Source organism: Epinephelus lanceolatus, chromosome 1 (genome assembly GCF_041903045.1).
Source record: "Epinephelus lanceolatus isolate andai-2023 chromosome 1, ASM4190304v1, whole genome shotgun sequence".
Lineage (NCBI taxonomy): Eukaryota > Metazoa > Chordata > Actinopteri > Perciformes > Serranidae > Epinephelus > Epinephelus lanceolatus.
This window is the reverse complement of record NC_135734.1, coordinates 21,353,814-21,372,016: the sequence shown is the minus strand read 5'-3', so window position 1 is coordinate 21,372,016 and position 18,203 is coordinate 21,353,814. Positions and strand designations below refer to the sequence as shown.

At 42.9% G+C, this 18,203-nt stretch overlaps 1 protein-coding gene across 1 annotated transcript in view; it reads left to right on the top strand.

Annotated features, from left to right (window-relative positions):
• Nucleotides 1–460: 460 nt before the first annotated feature.
• The window catches only part of lrig1 (leucine-rich repeats and immunoglobulin-like domains 1), a 33,947-nt gene continuing 16,204 nt past the window's right edge, over nucleotides 461–18,203 (top strand). The window contains exons 1-3 of the mRNA XM_033625514.2: nucleotides 461–814; nucleotides 11,847–11,918; nucleotides 14,041–14,115. Coding sequence (XP_033481405.2) covers nucleotides 612–814; nucleotides 11,847–11,918; nucleotides 14,041–14,115 — 350 coding nt within the window. The 5' untranslated portion in view covers nucleotides 461–611. The remainder of the gene's footprint in view (nucleotides 815–11,846; nucleotides 11,919–14,040; nucleotides 14,116–18,203) is intronic.

Below are 18,203 nucleotides of genomic sequence, written 5' to 3'. Positions count from 1 at the left end.
TATGCAGCGCTCGGCTTGAGACACCAACGCTGGAGTTTTTCGGCACCATCCCTGCGGGTCTTAACTTATTCGCTACATCTTCAGCTTTGTAGTGGACATTTTACAACACCGTCAGGTCACTGTTTTACCGGTTAGCTAAGTTTTAAACAGTGTTTGCTGCTGCTCCGTTGATCAACAGTTATTTTGAGAGCGCACTGTGTCCTTTAAAATGCTGTTGCATGTTTTCAAACGTCACCAAAAACAGCTAGCTTATCGAGAAAGTAGTTTATAGCCTGTTAAGAAAACATCTTAAAACTTAACTTTAACTTCAGGCCACGTACAAGTTCACCGTAGCCTACTTTTTGCTGGTTAATCTGTGAATCACCTTTGATTTTTAGCCCGCGTCGGACACCAGAGGAGAAAGTTGGACTGGAAACTTGTGTCCTAAATGACTGTTACTGGGATGGAAAAGGTTTTTACCACACCACAGCTGTTTGTGCTAGCCTCCGTGGCACAAGAAGACAGTTAATGTGCCGTAAGAGGCGTCCAGTTTCTCCGAAGCTACATTAATATTACAGTTTGTGGGTGCGAGGAGAGAGCTCAGCGGCCGCGCTATTAAAACTGGATACAAAATGGCGGCGTCCCTGGGACGATTTGGATATGTTTCTCGGTTTGTTTTTTATTTAATTTTGTCGCTCGGACTGTTTATCAGTAGTGGATTGAGCTCAGACTTGCCGTGTGCCCAGAACTGTACCTGCAGCGGAGATTCAGTGGACTGTAGTAACCTGGAGCTGACAGCTACGCCTCTGGACCTTCCAGTCCGGACTGTTTCCTTGTAAGTAAAGCGCTTAGTTGCCCTAGCCTATTTATTGACCAGCCCATAACGGGGTGACAGTGTTTGTAAAGAAAAGGAAAGTGCATAATAGCATGTACACTTGTTGATCAAAGCCACAATTAACAGTTAGTAGGCAATGGACTCATGCAGGTTTTCTCACAAGGAATCCAGTCTGAGAAGATTTTAGTAGTTATGATTTAACTTGCATACTTGTCCATCAAGTGTAACACAAAGTGCGAGGCCAGCTGTTGTGTTCATTCCTTTTTCATAACAACAGCTTTCAGTGAATACGATTTGGGAGCAACATTAAACTTTTTCTAATATTCTGGGGACCCCCTGTTACTTCATTAAAGTCCCCTGGAGGTCCCTGCACCCCACTCTGGAAACTACTGGAACAAACCTCTAGCACTACTTGCTCACACAGTTCTGACACATCACATTGTAACGTGATTAGGAGTGTGTATGCATTGCATCAATCAAGTTTTATCCCCTCTTTCACAACAGGTGAAACTGTTTCTTAGTCCAGGCTGACAGTAGGCCAAATGCAGTATTCTAGTGTTTATTCTATTGCAACTTATTTAATGACACTTGGTATTTTCATGCATTTATAGCACTGTAACAGGTGTACTACTAACTGCAAGAAGAGGGAGAAGTGGACATCATTTATTAAGGGGTAAACCTCCTTGCGCAAGGGCACATTGAGATATTGTGGATAACAAAAAAAGCCCTTTGTATTACGTGTTAAATTTATCCTATTAGTTTGAAAACTCCTCTTAATGTGTTAGAATTTAACTGCCCTTAAAACACTATTCTATATTTATCAAATTCCTATTATAATGTTAAGTAACTTTACCTTAAAAGTGGATTAACTTCCATAAACATTACAGTCCATGACTTACCAGTAAATTTGGATATCGTTCACACTTTGTAGATGATGTAAGACTCACATTTTATTTTATTTATCCAAAATAATTTCATGTTTTCAGTGTAAGAATGAACAAAGGTCCCCTCAGGCTGAGTAAACAAACAGACCCAAACATGTCATAACAAATAAACCTCTGCTTTATTCAGTCAGATTTATGACACGTATTACCATAATTCCTGTTTCTGTGTTTCTAGCCATCGTTCACAAATTAAATTTCTTGCAAATTAAGCATTGGTTCCTCAGGGGAAGGCTGACAACAGTTGAAACCCTGTCTGCCAGCTCATTTAGGAAATAAGCCAATTTGGGACATTTTTATGGAACATCCCCTGATGTTTAGGGACCATCAGCACTTATCAAACTGAATGACACAATTTATCTACAGACAACACTACTCTTTGTCTTCCCAATCAACATTTTGGCTCTCACCTCAATATATGGTAGCCACTATGTCCACTGGTGATTGTGAAACCCAGTGACAATCTGGCGTCTTGTTACAGAATTTTCAGGATCTGTTTGTGTGTGTGTGTGTGTGTGTGTGTGTGTGTGTGTGTTTTGCTGGGAACTTGGGGTTAAAGACCAAAGACCCAAAGAGTCCTCTGGCTCCCAGGTTCCTGTGTTGGGCATTTTATCTTCCCATGGGAAGTGAGGAATGCAACTTTTAAAAAGTCCTCTAAAAACATGAATAACGGCACTTGTGCTGGGGTAGCCTCATTGCCCTGAAGCACCACTTAGCCAAGTTCAAGTGCAGACGCTGTTTATCATGCAAGTACGCAGACACACACTGCTCCTCCTGTACTCATGGACAAAGGACAACTACTGTGGGACAAATGTCCCATCTGAAACAGCTGCTCCAAACCTTTTGGTTTCTGTAAAGATAGGGTTCTGCATGAGCCCTGTCTTGCACCAAGTCTGCTTCTCTTATCTTGGCCAAACCTTATCGGTCAAGATTTAAGGACCCGCAATCTTGTTGTTTCAAAGGGAACGGCTTTATGGCTTTGAATGATCTTTTAAAACACCTAGGTCGCATAGTTCCACACCACTTGAGATAGTCACATTATGTTGGCAGGTAACTCAAAGGGAACCAGCTCTGTTCCTCCAGGGTCTGTAAATGAGCCAGATTAGCAGATGATTACTGTAAACCCAAAGAGACAAGTATGGACAATTTCACTTGTGGCCCAGTTTGATCCCATTATAAAGTACCATACGCCAAGTCCTGTCCACTTGAGTGGCTGAAATTACTTTTTGTGTTTTGGATTGAAAGTTATTTTAGTCTCTTAGTGCTGCCTGTGCGCACGAATGTATGTGTGTGCTGCCTGTGGGTGTATGCTATTCACAGACAAAAGGGAAACTGTAGTACTGTTGAAAATGACAAGTTGAAAGTTACAACACAGAGCAACAATAATAGCTTTTTCCTGCCAATAGAGCTGACTGAGAGCGTCGGTGTGCACAGTGCCTTGGTCTTAAACAAAGTGCGTTTGTACATATATCTCCAGACGTCTGAGCCAAGTGAAATCAGTGTGGAATCGACTGTCTCTGTTATGTTAACCCCAGGGAGGGAGCAGCAGCAGCAGCAGCAGTGTTGATAGGGAGGACAGTATTTGTGGGTGTCAGTAGCACAAGTCACCTAGGCCAGTTTTCCTCCCTGTCTCTACCACATAACTGAGAAGTAAGGCTCAACAGTAAATTTCAATAACCTGAAACACCTGTAGCATTTGACTTAAACAAATAGCTAAAACACATGTGACTGAAGTTGTTAATAATCAAGAAGCCCCCCAGTTTGTCATACTGGTGTGTATATTTTAAACAGCTATTTACAGACATTTAGCCTGACTTGCTCTATGTTCTGCTTTGCTGTCTATAGAATTATGGTGGTTAAAGCAGAGAGGATAAATCCAGCTTAAAATAAATTGAGATTTCCCACCCTTTTGTGTGGGTGATGAAGGATTGCACTGTCATGTATTTGCTGCAATTATCTTCATACTGGCTCTTAAATTGGGATTACAGTGATGAATGCAGCAGTCGTACCTCAGGATCTGGATTTATACAGCAGCTCACAGAGGCAAGTAACTCTTAAGGAGAATCGCAGGAGCTTTGCGCCAGTGCCAAATGATTTTGTTCACACTCTCTGGTAGACATATAATTATAAAATGCTAAACAAAAAAATAGTTCAGGCAATCCCATGATTAAAGTCTGAGCTTTGAAGCAAAAATGTATGTCTAGCTTTTAGCTGTGCAGAGATAGTATCTGATGCTCCCACAAGTGACACTATCTACAACTTTATAACTACAAAACATTAGCAATAAAGTCAAATAAGTGGCGTTGGGCCCTCGTTATGCAGACTCACCTCCTGCTTTCAGAGCACTTTGTCGGAGTAATCTTGGAAACCTTGATGAATATGTGTCCGGGGGAGATGGGTGGCTAGAGGGTAGGTGCTGGCAGTTTATCCATCAGTTGCAGTCCTACAAGTGTTGTGGCTGTAAGTGAAGGAAAAAAAGCCTTAATGCTTTCCACTTGTCAAAATAATCACCCTTCAGGACCCTGATTTTAACTGTCCCCTGTGAGAAAGTGGTCTTGATGAAGAATCAAGGAAACAAACATGTTGACACATCCTGGCAGAGCAGATTGAGGAAAACAAGGAGAGGTGGTGAGGGATAGAGGGCGTGGGGAAGATGTGTGATTGACTAGGTGTGGAATATAATAATGTATTGCAAAAAAAGTATATCGCCACATCAGTTACTTGCTTATGTGTCCCACCCCTGTGATCATTGGTTTTTTTAGGGTTAACTCTGCTTTAGTGTCATTAAATCCTCTGCAGTTATGAATTAGTATGTCAAACATATCCTCTGCTGTTTCACATCAGTGTGTCTAACATTTAACAAACTGACCACCAGTCTCTGATGTCTGTCCATTGTTTCTGATTGATGAATAGCCTAATAACATTCAAAGCAAGTTTGCTCTAACACAGTCACATATTCCCTCTTAGGAGTGGTGCCTTATCTTGTTTGCAGCCAGGGTAATGTGTATAAAAAGCATTTTTGCCCACCATCCTCCCAGCGTAATGGGATTTTGCAAGTAAATAAAAGCATGAAGATTACTAATTTTGCTGGCTGAGATTGCTGTGGTTGGATAGAGATAAAGCAGATACGTGTCTGTTCACCAGCGTCTTTCCGTTTTCTCATGTGAGATTGTAAATTTTTTTTTGTTTTGTTTTTATTGTTACAGAAAGCTGCAGTTGTTTTATAGGGGTTGTCTTTTATTTCCATTTGTTAAAGTTGAGTTCTTGCATCACCAGCTTGCAGCAGCTCTGTTGAAAAGCAAGAAGATGTGTAGACTTGAATGGTCTTCTTTGTGACCCGCCATTTCCCAAGTGGTTTACCAAGTTTCCCAATGTGTTGGCCATAATGCTTGGTTTACACCAAACGTACCTCTGCGACTCAATCCAAAGCGGTGGCCTTAAACCTCACAGTACAGCCTTATTGGTAAACACCACCCCCAATAGTTGGTTTTGGCTTCTGCCCTCAGGAAATGGGTTTGTGTTAGTGGTTTCCCTGACAGGGGCTGGGAGCTCAGCTGGCTTGCGGGCTGCAGACTGGTTGGCAGAGGGTGGGGCTGCAGATCACCTGGCCTGGGGGAATATGAGCGAAGGTTGGTAGACATTTTCCGCCCACTGCATGGAAGTGTTTTGTCAATGTCATGGTCTGCTGCTGCTGCTGCTGCCTTGGGGCTGGTTCCACTAGTTGGTGAAAGTCCTGTCAGTGGTCAGAAACCTCAACCACTGTCACACATGTTGTAACACACTCAGAAAACCCAGAGGAAATGAGACATTTCAGGACTGTCTGCTGCGTATGTCACTTACTATCAGACACAGCTCCTTTATTTTTAGGTGGTTTTACCTCATCTAACCTATTAATAAGCATGCAGAAATAAAAGGACTATTCTTCCTCTTGCTTCCGTGCTTTTATCATTGCCATTTTTACTGTTAGAACATTTGGACTGACTTGATAGTAAACTGCAGAAAGGCTTCTTCTATTGCTTAAACAGGTGAACGTTTCAGCAGTTGGGGCAGAGATTCAGCAGCAGCTCTCAGCAGGGCTGAGCCCCTTGTGGTTTCTGGGGCATTTCTCGCTACGCAGCCTTGTAATCTTGTGGTATTGGGAGTGATTATACCAAGTTTGTTTATTGTCATAGTTTCTTAGCCTTGTGACTCGCATGTCCTCTTGTGGATATTTTAAAGTCAAACTGGAGCGCTCATAAGGGTTTAGGCAGATATTATCATTGGCACTGATTTTTATCAGCTGCTCTTCACTTTTTCCTCCCTTATCAGACTGTATGGTGTTAAGCTGGGTAGTAAAAGCACAGGGAGTTCCTATATGGAAATTTAAAGCAAGCGGCAGTGTGTTTTTTATTGTAAATGATCCTCTTTTAACCAATTTGAATGATTCATGCCAAACATTAGTTGTGGACAAATTAGGAAGGAACAGCTAAGGTTGAGCCCTAACTTTCATAACAACAGATAAAGTCTGACATTAACATGAAGATATGGAGTGAGCTCATGGCCTCGCACTGGTTTTAATGACAATCAAACAGCTGCTGCCACAAGTCATTCTACAGGAATCCAGTCAGCAGAAGAGATGGCCCTTTTGTGAAGACACTTTAGGGCGCCAGGTTTTTTTTTTTCCCACCTTTCCCCCTCTCCCCCGAAGTCGGTGTCTACAAAGTGGGCTTGATCGATGAATCATCTGTGAATTCTCTACATCTGGTAAGAGTTTGGAAATCTGGAGAAGATGTTAGAAGAAAAGAAAAAAAAAGCACGACTTGGACAGAGAGGGAGAGGTACTGCGCAAGTGAAGCAGCTTCTTCCCAAAAAACAGGCAGTCCTTCGAGGAGTGGAGCTTTGAGTGCTGACTTGGGCCAAACATTTTTTAGTCTCTGTACTTTCTGTTACTGTAGAAAAGAGAGCGCATTAGAGCTCCACTGTCTAGACACCCACATATTCCCATGCACTTAGAGTCCACTATTTAGACACTTATTTCACCACTGGCTGGACTGTAATTATTGCTGAATTTTGCTCTGCTAGTAAAATAAACAATAAGAAGGGAAAAAATTGACTAATGATCCTGTCTTTTTCTTCGCTTTGAAGTTGAGAGCGTAAGGTCAGCTGTCTGCATAGTACTTAAACAATAGCCCCACTAAAGAGACATACACTATTTATGTTATTCTTTCAGATTAATTGGGGACGCTCATTTCCTTTTACTCATAATCAAGTAGTCTGGCGCCATTTATAACAAATTACATTGTTCTCACGCTACAGTCTAGTGTTAAATGCAAGAGCATGATCCTATATGTGTGTGTGTATGGATAATGTGTGTACATACATGTATGCAGTATGTACGGCGTGAGTGTTATTGTGCTTCTCATCTGGAGTGTCCATGCTGGCGTCGTTGGGCCTGGCCCGTGGGTTCACGCAGTGCCCCGGGCTAGTGCAGACTCTTTTCCACAACCTTCTCCCCTGTTTGTTTGGAGTACCACTCCATCCCCTCTTGCATCGGCCCCAAACCAGCAGCATGAAGAATGGCGGTGCACATGGCCCCAAGATGTGGCCCGCCTTCCTGCCTCGGAAAACTTCAGAAACTGAGTCATGCTACTAGCCTCACTGATTTCAAAGGCCTGAGCAACTCCTTTGTTGAGTTTTGTGCGCGTGTGGAGGGGTGGCGGTAGGAATCTGTAACGCAAATGGTGAAGTATGCCGATCCCATCAGCGCCACATTTCTCTGAACGTACACCTAAGTTCCCCTCACCCTCCCCAAGATCTTGCACTTGCTGCTGTTTTGCCAAGTTCATGGCATTTATCATCATTATTGTTATTGCAAATCTTGTTTTCGGCTCATGCTTTTAACCTTGTCAGAGTTGATAAGATATTGTTCTGCCAGTTTCCTTCCTCTGTTTGACTGCTGTGTGAAATGGTGGCCCGGAGCTGGTGTTAGCTTTGTGTACACTCTCACTGCAGTTGCCTGGCTATAAACTGGCCCTTAATGACAGGAAGAGTGGTGTGTGTGTATGTGTGTGTCTGGCCCTGACACTCAGGTTATTATTTGACCAGTTTTATGATGCTCTGAAATCGACCACATTAAAGGGCCTTTGTCTCCCAGCTGGACCACAGAAGGCTCATCACTGACATCACTTCACACTTTCAGCGAGCAAAGTTCACGCTGCATTTATCTAGGATAGAAATGGGGAAAGATAATGATGATGTATCTCTGTATGTGCAAGTCCCTGCTCTTTTTTCTCCCCTCCCCATATCTCCTCTCTCCCACACACAGACTGTGTGCTGACTTACAAGCATAGTGTCATATGCTATGACATCACTCCTGTACTCCCAGCTTTTCCTCTACTCCCACAGCACCCATAACACAGCTATTTTTTAAAGCCTTTTAATGAGTTTTATATGTCAGATCAGCTACATGGTCCAGCAATGACGGTCGATTGCAGGCGCTGGGCCCTATTTTTCTTCCTCAGATGGTTTGCTTAGTCAGGCGAGCCTTTTATGAGTTTATCACTTTGTCTTTTCAAGACTTCTTTTTCCAGGTCGGCTCAGATTGAAGCTAATGTTTCAGATTGCTTACGTAAATTTCCAGTAGTTGGCTGATTATTAGTTGATTCGTCAGTTTTTATTGTTAAGACTGTAAAAAGTAGAACAAAACAAATGACCGTCCAAAGTTACTCGGGTCACAAGTAACATTTGTTAAACAAAAAGTCCAATACCTCAAAATTATACATTTTTATGTATGAGGGAGAAAAGCAGTGTACCTCATGTCTGGCTAAACAACTGGTTTTCATACTTGATGAGTGAATCAATGATTTAAATAGACTTTTTGGAGTCAGAACTAGTGAGTGCTTCAGGGCAACAGGTGGTTGATTATTTGTTTGTATCATTACCATTTGTCTTTTCTGTGGTATTATTGTCTAGCAGGCATGCGTTTTAAAATCAAGCAGTTTCATGGAGAAGGTTTTTCCTCCTGATATTTACCAGATTTTCAGTATTTGTGGTTATTGTTGGTGTTTGGGTTGTGGCGGCTGGGTGGGGTTGGAAGGTGGGAGTGTAATTGCGCCTCCTCATCCCAGACCGGCCCTCTTTCCAGCTGCCCTCTTGTTTCGTGTCTCAAACTCTGCTGACAGAAAAGAGGTCATGCTGACCTTTGTGCTCACTGATGACCAGCAGTTTGCTAGAACACAGTTGAAGTGTTGGCTGGTGCTGAGAGCAGATGCTAAATGTTAACACGAAGCCTGTTTTTTCATATTTGTAATATCGTATTTATAGCAGTTTAAACTTGAATGACTTCAGGGAACTTTTATGTTAAGTGGAGGCTGGCGTGTGCCGCCAGAATTATCATGGACCGTAACTGTGGTTAGCAATGATTTTTAGATTAACTAATCCATTATTTACAAAGTGATAAATTAAAATTGAAATGACACTTGTAAAACAACTGTTAGTGTAAGAGTAATAACATGATTATTCTATTTAATTGTCCTCTTAAACCATGAATAATTTAATAAGATTTTTAAATGAAATTATGGCTGTAGTGCACCATTCAGCACAGCTTGAATCCAGTGGGAAAGTAAGTATTTGGCTCAACATGCAACCTTGAATTATCACACACTTTCTTTGGTTAAGTACCTGGCAGAGAGAGCTTTTGATTTTGATCCTGCTGACTAATGTCAAACAGTCCTGCCCATTTGTATAAACTAGTTGTACCATACAAAGGAATGCTGTGTTTGAAGCATTAAAGCAAACTTCTTTGTAGTGCTTGCCGTGGTTAATCACAGCAAGTATTCCTATCTTGACCATACATCCTTGTCCGGCTGGTTGAATCATATGATGTGAACCTATGGAGATTGTTGTGCCGTCGCTGGTTTGTTCTTTGCAGCTTGTGTAGAGATTTTTGACACATCATTTGGAAGGTTCTCGTTCTTCTCAGTATGTTTGTTTCTGCCGATGTTGGTGTCTACATTTCTCAAAGTCAAAAACTCTAATGACTTCAAGGCCTCTTCCAGAAACAGCATGATTGTAAGGTCACTTTCTGGAAAGCATTAACCACACTTAGCACTGGAGTCCCCCTTACAACCCCTCCTTCCACAGGAGAGAGGTGGGGGAGCGAGAGAGGAAGAGGGAGGGAAACCAGCGTTATCACCATCGCTTCATACAGTAGGTGTTAAAACGCTGTGAAACTTATCTAATCTGATAGGCAAGAAAATAAATCTGGCTGAGAATGAGATGGAGAGAAAAAGGCTCAGTTGTGTAAACACCATCGGTGACTGAGAGGGAAGCACATGCATGCTTGTGTACTCGCACAAAGGAGCCGTTTTGTTTGTTGCTGTGGCCTTTAGCACCAGTACGGTAGGTTTAGCTCTCAAACGTGACTTGCTTTTTTTCCCTAGTCATCGCTTTGTTCTGTTTACCCCTGCTCTTTATTTAAATCTGTGAGTTTCCTGCATATGAATTTGCACAGCCAGTTTCCTCCACCTTAAAATGCTAAAAGCTGTGTGGAGGTGGCGTTCTTGGATAAATCTTTATTTGCTGTAAAGCAAGGTTCACCAGCAAAATCTCTCGACTCATTTTGTGCGAAAAGCAGGTTGATAAAAGCTACTGATTGCTCTTCCAGATGACAGCGCTCTCCCAAGTTCATCTCGTCTGACCTGTGTGTGTGTGTGTGTGTGTGTGTGTGTGTGTGTGTTGGCTGAATATACGTACCTCCAGGCAGAGGCGGCCCATAGGAAAGCTGTGCGATTTTTCACTTAGCTTCACCATAACGAGGTAATTGCCTCCTGTTGCAGGGGACGGCAATTTAGCAATCTGGGCCGCGATGGGAGGTGCCCCAGTAAATGATCATAACGTAGACACACATGCACACCTCCCTGTCAGGCCTGTGCCTGGAGGGCAGACACATGCTCTGCTATTATCTCGTCACACACGCAGGTAGGGAGAACGATTTGGGGAGGGAGACTGTCATTATCTGCAATCAAGCATAGAAGACAAGAAAGGGAAATCTGTAAAGTGAGGTGGAGATTGAGATTGATAGGCATAAATACTATTAAAAAGTGTGTATGATGTAAGATAATTACAGTCTTTTATTCTGGTATTGACCCAGCCTCTGTTCGTCAGCTTTTTTAATTATCCATTCTCACTGTCTCTAAAATGAAGAATCAATGAAATGAAGTAACAGCTTCTGCACGCAGCGGTCTTTTAAGGCCACGGTGGGACAAGAGGGTGAGGAATGCGTTGCATCAGGTAAAAGTGTCCCCAGTGTCTGGGAACAAGCAGCCATCCCTCGGCAGGCCTGTGAAACATTCCTGGGCCGTCTCTCACGTCTGGACAGAGGGATGGAGGGGCGGGAGGCAGGCGGCTCGGAGCTGTGGGCTCCCTTTGTCTCGTCTGGCCTAGCCCCACCACAAAAACACAAACAGCGCTCTCACTGCAGCCTCCTCTCTGCCAACAGGGCAGGCCGCGTGCCAGCCAGGCAGGAGGTGTGTGACAGAGATAGCGCTTGTTTATGCGTGAAATAAATTTGATTCATATGGCGTGGGAAGCTCAATCTGAAATGCAGATGTGGGTTAGGTGCACTTTGCCCCCACCTTCTCACTCGCTCTCTGACGGTGGTAACGCTATATCGCTGGACAAATCACTCCGTAATAAGCCTCTGTACAAGTCAAGTGCCAGCTATTAAATACACTGTTAGCCTAAAGTGCAAATTGACTGCTGCAGATGAATGGCCTGTGGGTTATGTTTGGAAAGTGAGCCAGGAGAGAGAGACACTCTGTATCGATAGTATTGATCGGGCCCTCCTTGAAGGCCAGCCCGAATGGATGTACTGCAGTGTTTCAGGCATACTTAATATGGACGGATGAGGCTGTTTGTCAAATGGGGGAAATAATTGTTGTTATCGATCAAGATCCTTATTTGAACCACTGAAAAATGGCTATGACAAATACAATAAAAGTTCTGGAAAATGTTGCACTGCTGATGTTTTGAATTGTACTTGTCCTTCCCTGTCTGCTATAAGGCATGTTATGAACAACCTTTTTCATTTACATTTTCTTTTCTCCTTACAGAAATCTTGGCCACAACAAGCTGACCACCATTAATATTGAAGCTTTTGAAAATCTTCCCAACTTGAGAGAGCTGTAAGTAGTCACTGACAGAATACTCACATATACATGATTTCCACAGAGTGCTGCAGGAATAAATCCCAAAATCCAGAATTGAGTTAGCATTTTTGTACTTCCGGTTCCTTTGTCACAAAGTCACTGGGTTTTTGGTGAAATGCCTCAAGTAAGGTCTGTGGTTAACACAGGCTTAAGATAGTTTTACTTTTTCTTCTAAGACATAAAATATGGCAGTAAATTCCCCACCCTTGAATTTTAAAGCTTTTACCTATCTTACAAAAACAGTAGCTAAAAAGTGGCTAAATGAGACTGTAGAGGTTATCAGGGACATAAACTGTGACCAACAGCCTTTTGGAGGTGGTTACATTGATGTCATGCAACTGTGATGTAGTTTGTTAATAGCCTAGTATGGCTCACGGAACATAGACTGTGGGTATCACTGGCTGTTGCCCTTTTTTAAAATCCCAGTCTCTACTTGAAACTAGTCTGTCAAAGCCAGACCTACATACACACTCCGTTGTAGCTCTGTGCGTGAAACAACAACTTCACCTACACGCTAAAACATCTTTAAATGTTTTATATGGCTCTTTCGTTTAGCCATTTAGCCATTCTGTTCAGTTGTTTCCTCCTGACACTATCTTGCACGGCCATTGTCGCTGCGTCCTGGGCTTAGCGCCACCCAAAATGATTTTCATTGGTTTAAAGAAATGCAAACAACCCAGAGCGTTTTTTGGGTTCAGCCAGACCTTCTTCCAGTGCTAGCACAACCCAAGACTACTTATAGCCTACGTTAGCATTTTGCTTCTGGCGATTGCAGGCACAGTGTATTTTCTGTAGTAATCCAAAGTCGAATGGAAAAATCATGGAGTTAAGGTGATGCTTACTCCCTGGTTGGCCTACAAAAAACATCAACCCTGTAGCACTCTATTGAGGCAATGGACAGGGAACACACTTTATAATGGACTTCCTCAAGTGTGTGTATGGCCTCTTTTTCTCTCGTGTTCAAAATGTTCAACGACAAATGTGGCTTAGTTTTTTTTTTTGTTTTTTTTTAATCCATTCCCGTCAGTTGTGATTTGTTTTTATCAATGACTTCATTCTGACTAACGTCCACGGTTGCCACTCCACTTCCTAGTAGCATCCTCGTATGTGTTTCCTTGAACTAAGTCCAATTGAGAATAAAGTGGTGGTTTTCTATATTAAGCCTCCCCTCCACCACCCGATACTGTGGCCAATGCTGGCCTTGTAAATATTTTATATGGTGAGGAGAGGGCTTGGCTCTGTGTCACTCAGTGCCAGTGCACAAGACACATACACACACACACACACACACAAGCTAACTGGTGATACACACACTGGTGACATCTTTGGCAGGCCGGCCGGCCAGTCATACGCTTCTCGACATCTGTTTTACTCCCGTGTTATTTTTGGTTTTTAAAAGGATGACTTGCTGCTTGTACTGCGGCAGACGTGACAAGTTGTGTTTGAAATCTTTTTGATTTATACGAGGTTTGATTGAACTTATCCTCGTGTGATGATGGAGCATGAGATGCCCCAGTGACAATGTGGCATCTCAGCCAGCATGTACATTTTGTATAGAAATTACAAGTACAGCTTCACAAATATTTGAGTGTGACTAAAGTTTCACACAGGCTCTTTGAGTTTTATTCACACTTTACATTTTAATTATACCACAAAGACCAAATAAAACCACCACAAACACAACACAATACAGTACAGTACAAAAACACATAGACAAATTGTTGGAGATTACAGACTGAAATACATCAATATAATATACTTACTTAGGAGATCATTGTATCACCACTCCATCTTGAGAGGGATTCTGCCTTCAGAGTCGTATTTATTGTACTGGCATAGCATATTTTCGACTCTTTCCTAAAATGTTATTATTTCTGGGCAGTGCCATAGCATAAGAATTGTGTTTTTGTGTATTTTCCTTACTTAAATCATTTCCTGTGCTCCTCTGTTTTTCTCAGTTTGTAAATGTCAGACTTGGAAAAAATGCCTCTGTTAAGTCCTCTAACCTCATAACCACACATCATTCATGTGTTTGTGTTTTTCTTCAGGGCACACATTTGTTCTCTCACTCACTACAATGTGTATTTGTCACTTTCAGGCGGCTGGACCACAATGAGCTGACCTCCATACCAGATTTAGGACAGGCTGCTTCCAAGATTGTATCTCTCTACCTGTGAGTACCGCCCCATTTATTGCATAACACAGCACCAGAATTATCTGGCTCTCCATTACTGTATTCCGAGGTCAGTGGCCTCTTTGAAATGCTCCTGAAATAGTCTCTTGACGCCGATGGAAGATGCATATGCCTCTGCATCTCAGAAGTAATACTGCGTTAATGTGAAGCTGTCCATGATTGTGACTCTTGTTAAATTAAACTAGATAAAAAAAAATTCTCACACCACTTGAGCTCTGTTGTCATAAATATGGAGCACTGTCTCGAGCGATTAGTACGTGGTCAAGTAACTGACTAGTCTGATTAGCCGGCCATGTGGTCTTGTCTACAGCGAGCGGTGCTGGCTGCTCAGTGTCAGCATGTATATGGTTCCAGCTTGGTTGCTCTCAGTTGTGAAACTGTGCCTGTGGGGACTGCCTGCACTGGCATCTCACTGGAGATTTACTGCCCTATTTGGGAAGGGCGTGTGTGCGCTTGTGTGTGTCACGAACGTGAGCTTGGTAGGCAATCAACAGTCTCATTTTTACACAGTTGAGGGGAAACTCATGGCGAGAAAGTGGTAGTTTGATAACTTGATTGGAGTTGCAGTTTGGAGGCCAGTAAATGCAACCGCTGAGGGAAATGCACAGACATATATTACGTTAAATATTATGGTTATGTTATTACATGTTAAGTTCACTATATGTTTTTAAGGAAGTAAACTAATAATGATTGGGGTACTCGTACTTAAATGGTTAACACACTTGTACCACATTATTTGTTCAGCGCTTTTATTCAAGTCGCCAGTGTTATCTCAGCACCGACAATTTTCTGTGTTACTACGATGCTTGAGAATGTCCGAAGGAATGTGAGGAACACAAAACAAACACAGTACAATGAAAGGCTTTCTAAGGTCACACCAAAATAAGTACAAGATAGAAATCAAAAGCTGAAGCTGATATGAAAGCTTATTACAATCCTTAAAACAAGATAAATGGCAGTGCTCCTTGGTTTCCAATTATACACAAACACACACACCCACACATACACACATAGTGACTGCCCGTATCATCTGTTGGGTGGACCGTTGTTTTCCAGCGTGCCATAGTTTTTTCCCCTTGTGTGACCAGGGAACATTCTTAAGTCTCACTCAACCTGAAACAAGAACGTTAACCCCCCCTAAGCTAGTTGTAGTGCTAACAGTTAGCTTCACTCTGTGCATAAGCTTTCACACCTTGCTAGCATGCCGGCTGACTGCCTGGTGGTAAAGTGCGCAGCTGCTGCTTCCTGTAATATTGGTCATGGTCATATTATTTTTGGTGGTAAGCTTTTTGGAAGTCACACCTTCGCCTCTCCCTGTGTGTCATCTGCCTGTTTCTCATCATCTATCATGATGCATTAATGTGGTGACATTATTTCTGTAAGCTGTGGGGATGGAAGTTTGATAAGGCAGCTCTGACATCTGTCTGTTAAGATTTGTCATGTTTGTGACAAGTTTGAGGTAGTGTCATTGTGTGTTTTTTATCAGTCTGGATCTATAGGCTTTAGCACAAACTCTCTTGTTAGCTTTGCTTTTCATACAAAGACCGGAGCAAGTTCACCTTTACTTACACAAACTGTGCAGAGTCGCAGCCCCTCCAAATGATCGGGGTGTCTTTTTTTGGCCTGACTTGAAGCCTGTTGCTAGGGGAAGGCCTGTAGGCCTGATGGGAGTGTAGGCTGGAGGGAGGGTCGGATCTTTACAAAGCCACACAGCTGAAGCGAAGGCCTGCTGAAGCACTTGCAGCTGCAGCTGTCAGTCACATGGCTTACAGTAAAATGGGTGACAGTGAGAAGGGGAGGAAGGATGAGAAAATAGGGAGGGAGGAAAGGACGGGGGATGTGAATAGTGTCAGATCAGGGTGACATCACCACGTATCGAAAGAGGAATGGCAAAGGAGAAGTAGCGGAGGAGGCAGTAGGAGGGTATGGAGAAGCAAAGGAAGGAAAAAAAAAAGAGAAGCAAGAGGTGAGCTCATGCTTAGGGTTATTCCCAAAAGTAAATCCAATGCACTCCGTCTCCCTTGCCAACCACCAAGCACTCTGGAGTGTGAGAGTTTCTGTGTATGAGCCCTGGCAGAGGCAGCAGTACAGACTGCAGGGCAGTGTTCCTGTGCCATTGGTTGAGATCGTCTGGAATGTCGTCTGACTACAAGTTTGTGTGAGACAGTGGTTTATGCACGCACACACACACACACACATGCACACATAGACAAGCAAATGGACTGAGAATCTGTCTTCAGCCCCTCATCCAACAGTAAACTTTCAAAAAGGCAGAGAGCCCATTGTATGTGGTTGCTACTGTCTGACTGCCTCAGTCCATCAGAGTGTATCAGTTTGCTAGTTGCTGACAAGATATTTTTTATTGTTATTACTGCCATTATTCTACTATGACACACTCAAGACTGAGTAGTTATACAGTATTTACCACTGGGATGTGGTGAGAGCAATATTTTGTTGGCAGAAACACAAAAGCAGGCAACAGATGAGCAGTCTTTGTTGTGTAGACATTTACCTTTTTAATTTAATTTAAATGATTATTTTTTAGTTGTTGTAGTGAATACTGCTTTCATGTTAATTCAGCAACTGTTAATATTGCCGATGATTAACTTTTGCAACGATACCTATCAGACTGTCATTTTATCAGCACAAGGCTATTTGGAGCTATCTGATTCAGAATCTTAAAAGGTCACACTTGTGAAGAACATGATGACTTATTTCTGTAGGAGTATGACATACAGTTATTGAGAAGTACAGTAATCGTAAAATAAAAAAGGGAACAAGAAAGGATAGGTGTGTCAGCTTGTGTTTTTTTCCTTGCTTCCTCTGCTCTTTCTCTTCTCATCTTTCTTAGTAATCTTTTGCTTGGTCAAAAGGTGACTTTTCTTTTGTCTTTCTTCTGCTTCTTGTGTCTCTCATCCTCTTCCTCTCACTGACATGTCTAGGAGTTCTTTGTGATTGCTACCGCTCTGGTGAAATTCATTAGCACAGATAAGCCTGCCTGCACTTTAAATGTTTCTTTGGTCCATCACTGTTTAAATTAAAATGAAAAATACCTGATTGCGTAGAACCTTTTCATGAACCAACCAAAGACCATATGCCGAGCTCCCACAGTCCCACAATGCACTTGGCGAGCCCACTAGCATCCCGCAGACACCCAGAATGCCACAGCAGGATGGCGGAAAAAAGAAGTCACAAAAAGTTTTAAAAACAGTGTCTAAGTGACAGCGGAGCAGCACAAACTTTCCCATTGTGCTCATCGCCTGCCCAGTCAACATCAAAGCGGTTCTCTAAAACAGCTCAGGAGAGAAATCATATGGCCCGCTGGATGATCTGATTTTAAAATAATTCTCCTTTTGTCCCGACCGCCAGCTTCAAACGCTAAGGGATGGGCCAAACAATCGCCCCCAGAGATGACACTGGAAGCGGTAGAATGGGCTTGTTAGTGTAAACCGTGGACGCACTTTCCATACATCAAAAGAAGTGTCAAAATGAGCCGGGCTCATGATAATCAGATGGTCAATGGGGCAGGGTAATGAGATTTGGAATTAAGTGGAATCAAGGCGAATAAGACCCCCGGACATCAAAGGGAACAAGAGAGAGCCCAGCTACTCTTTATCAGAAATGTCACCAGCCGTATGATAATCAGTTTTTATAAACGCTACTATTGTATGTGTGGACTTCAAACAAGTTGAGCGCCGGGGCTTTATCTGTCTCTCACACGCAGCTGGGCTCTGACTGTGGGAGGGAGGGAGGAGAGAGAGGGAGGGAGGGAGAGGGAGGGAGGGAGGGAGGAGAGGAGAGGGAATTTGGTTTGAGTGGTGGAAGGAGAACAGGGCGAGAGAAAGAGTGAGAGAGGTCAACCTCTCCCACCAGTTTGAGCCTGATCTGTTTTTCCCATCAAAGGTCACCAGCTGTTGACCCCACCTCACCCCTTCATTCTCCCCCTTCCTTTCTCCTCCCCCATTCCTTCCCTCGCTCCTTTGCTCAAGCTCACTGTAGCCACTGTCTGTCACTCTGTTCCGTGTGTGTCTGTTATTTGTGTTGTGTGTTTGCCCAGGCGTGCTTGC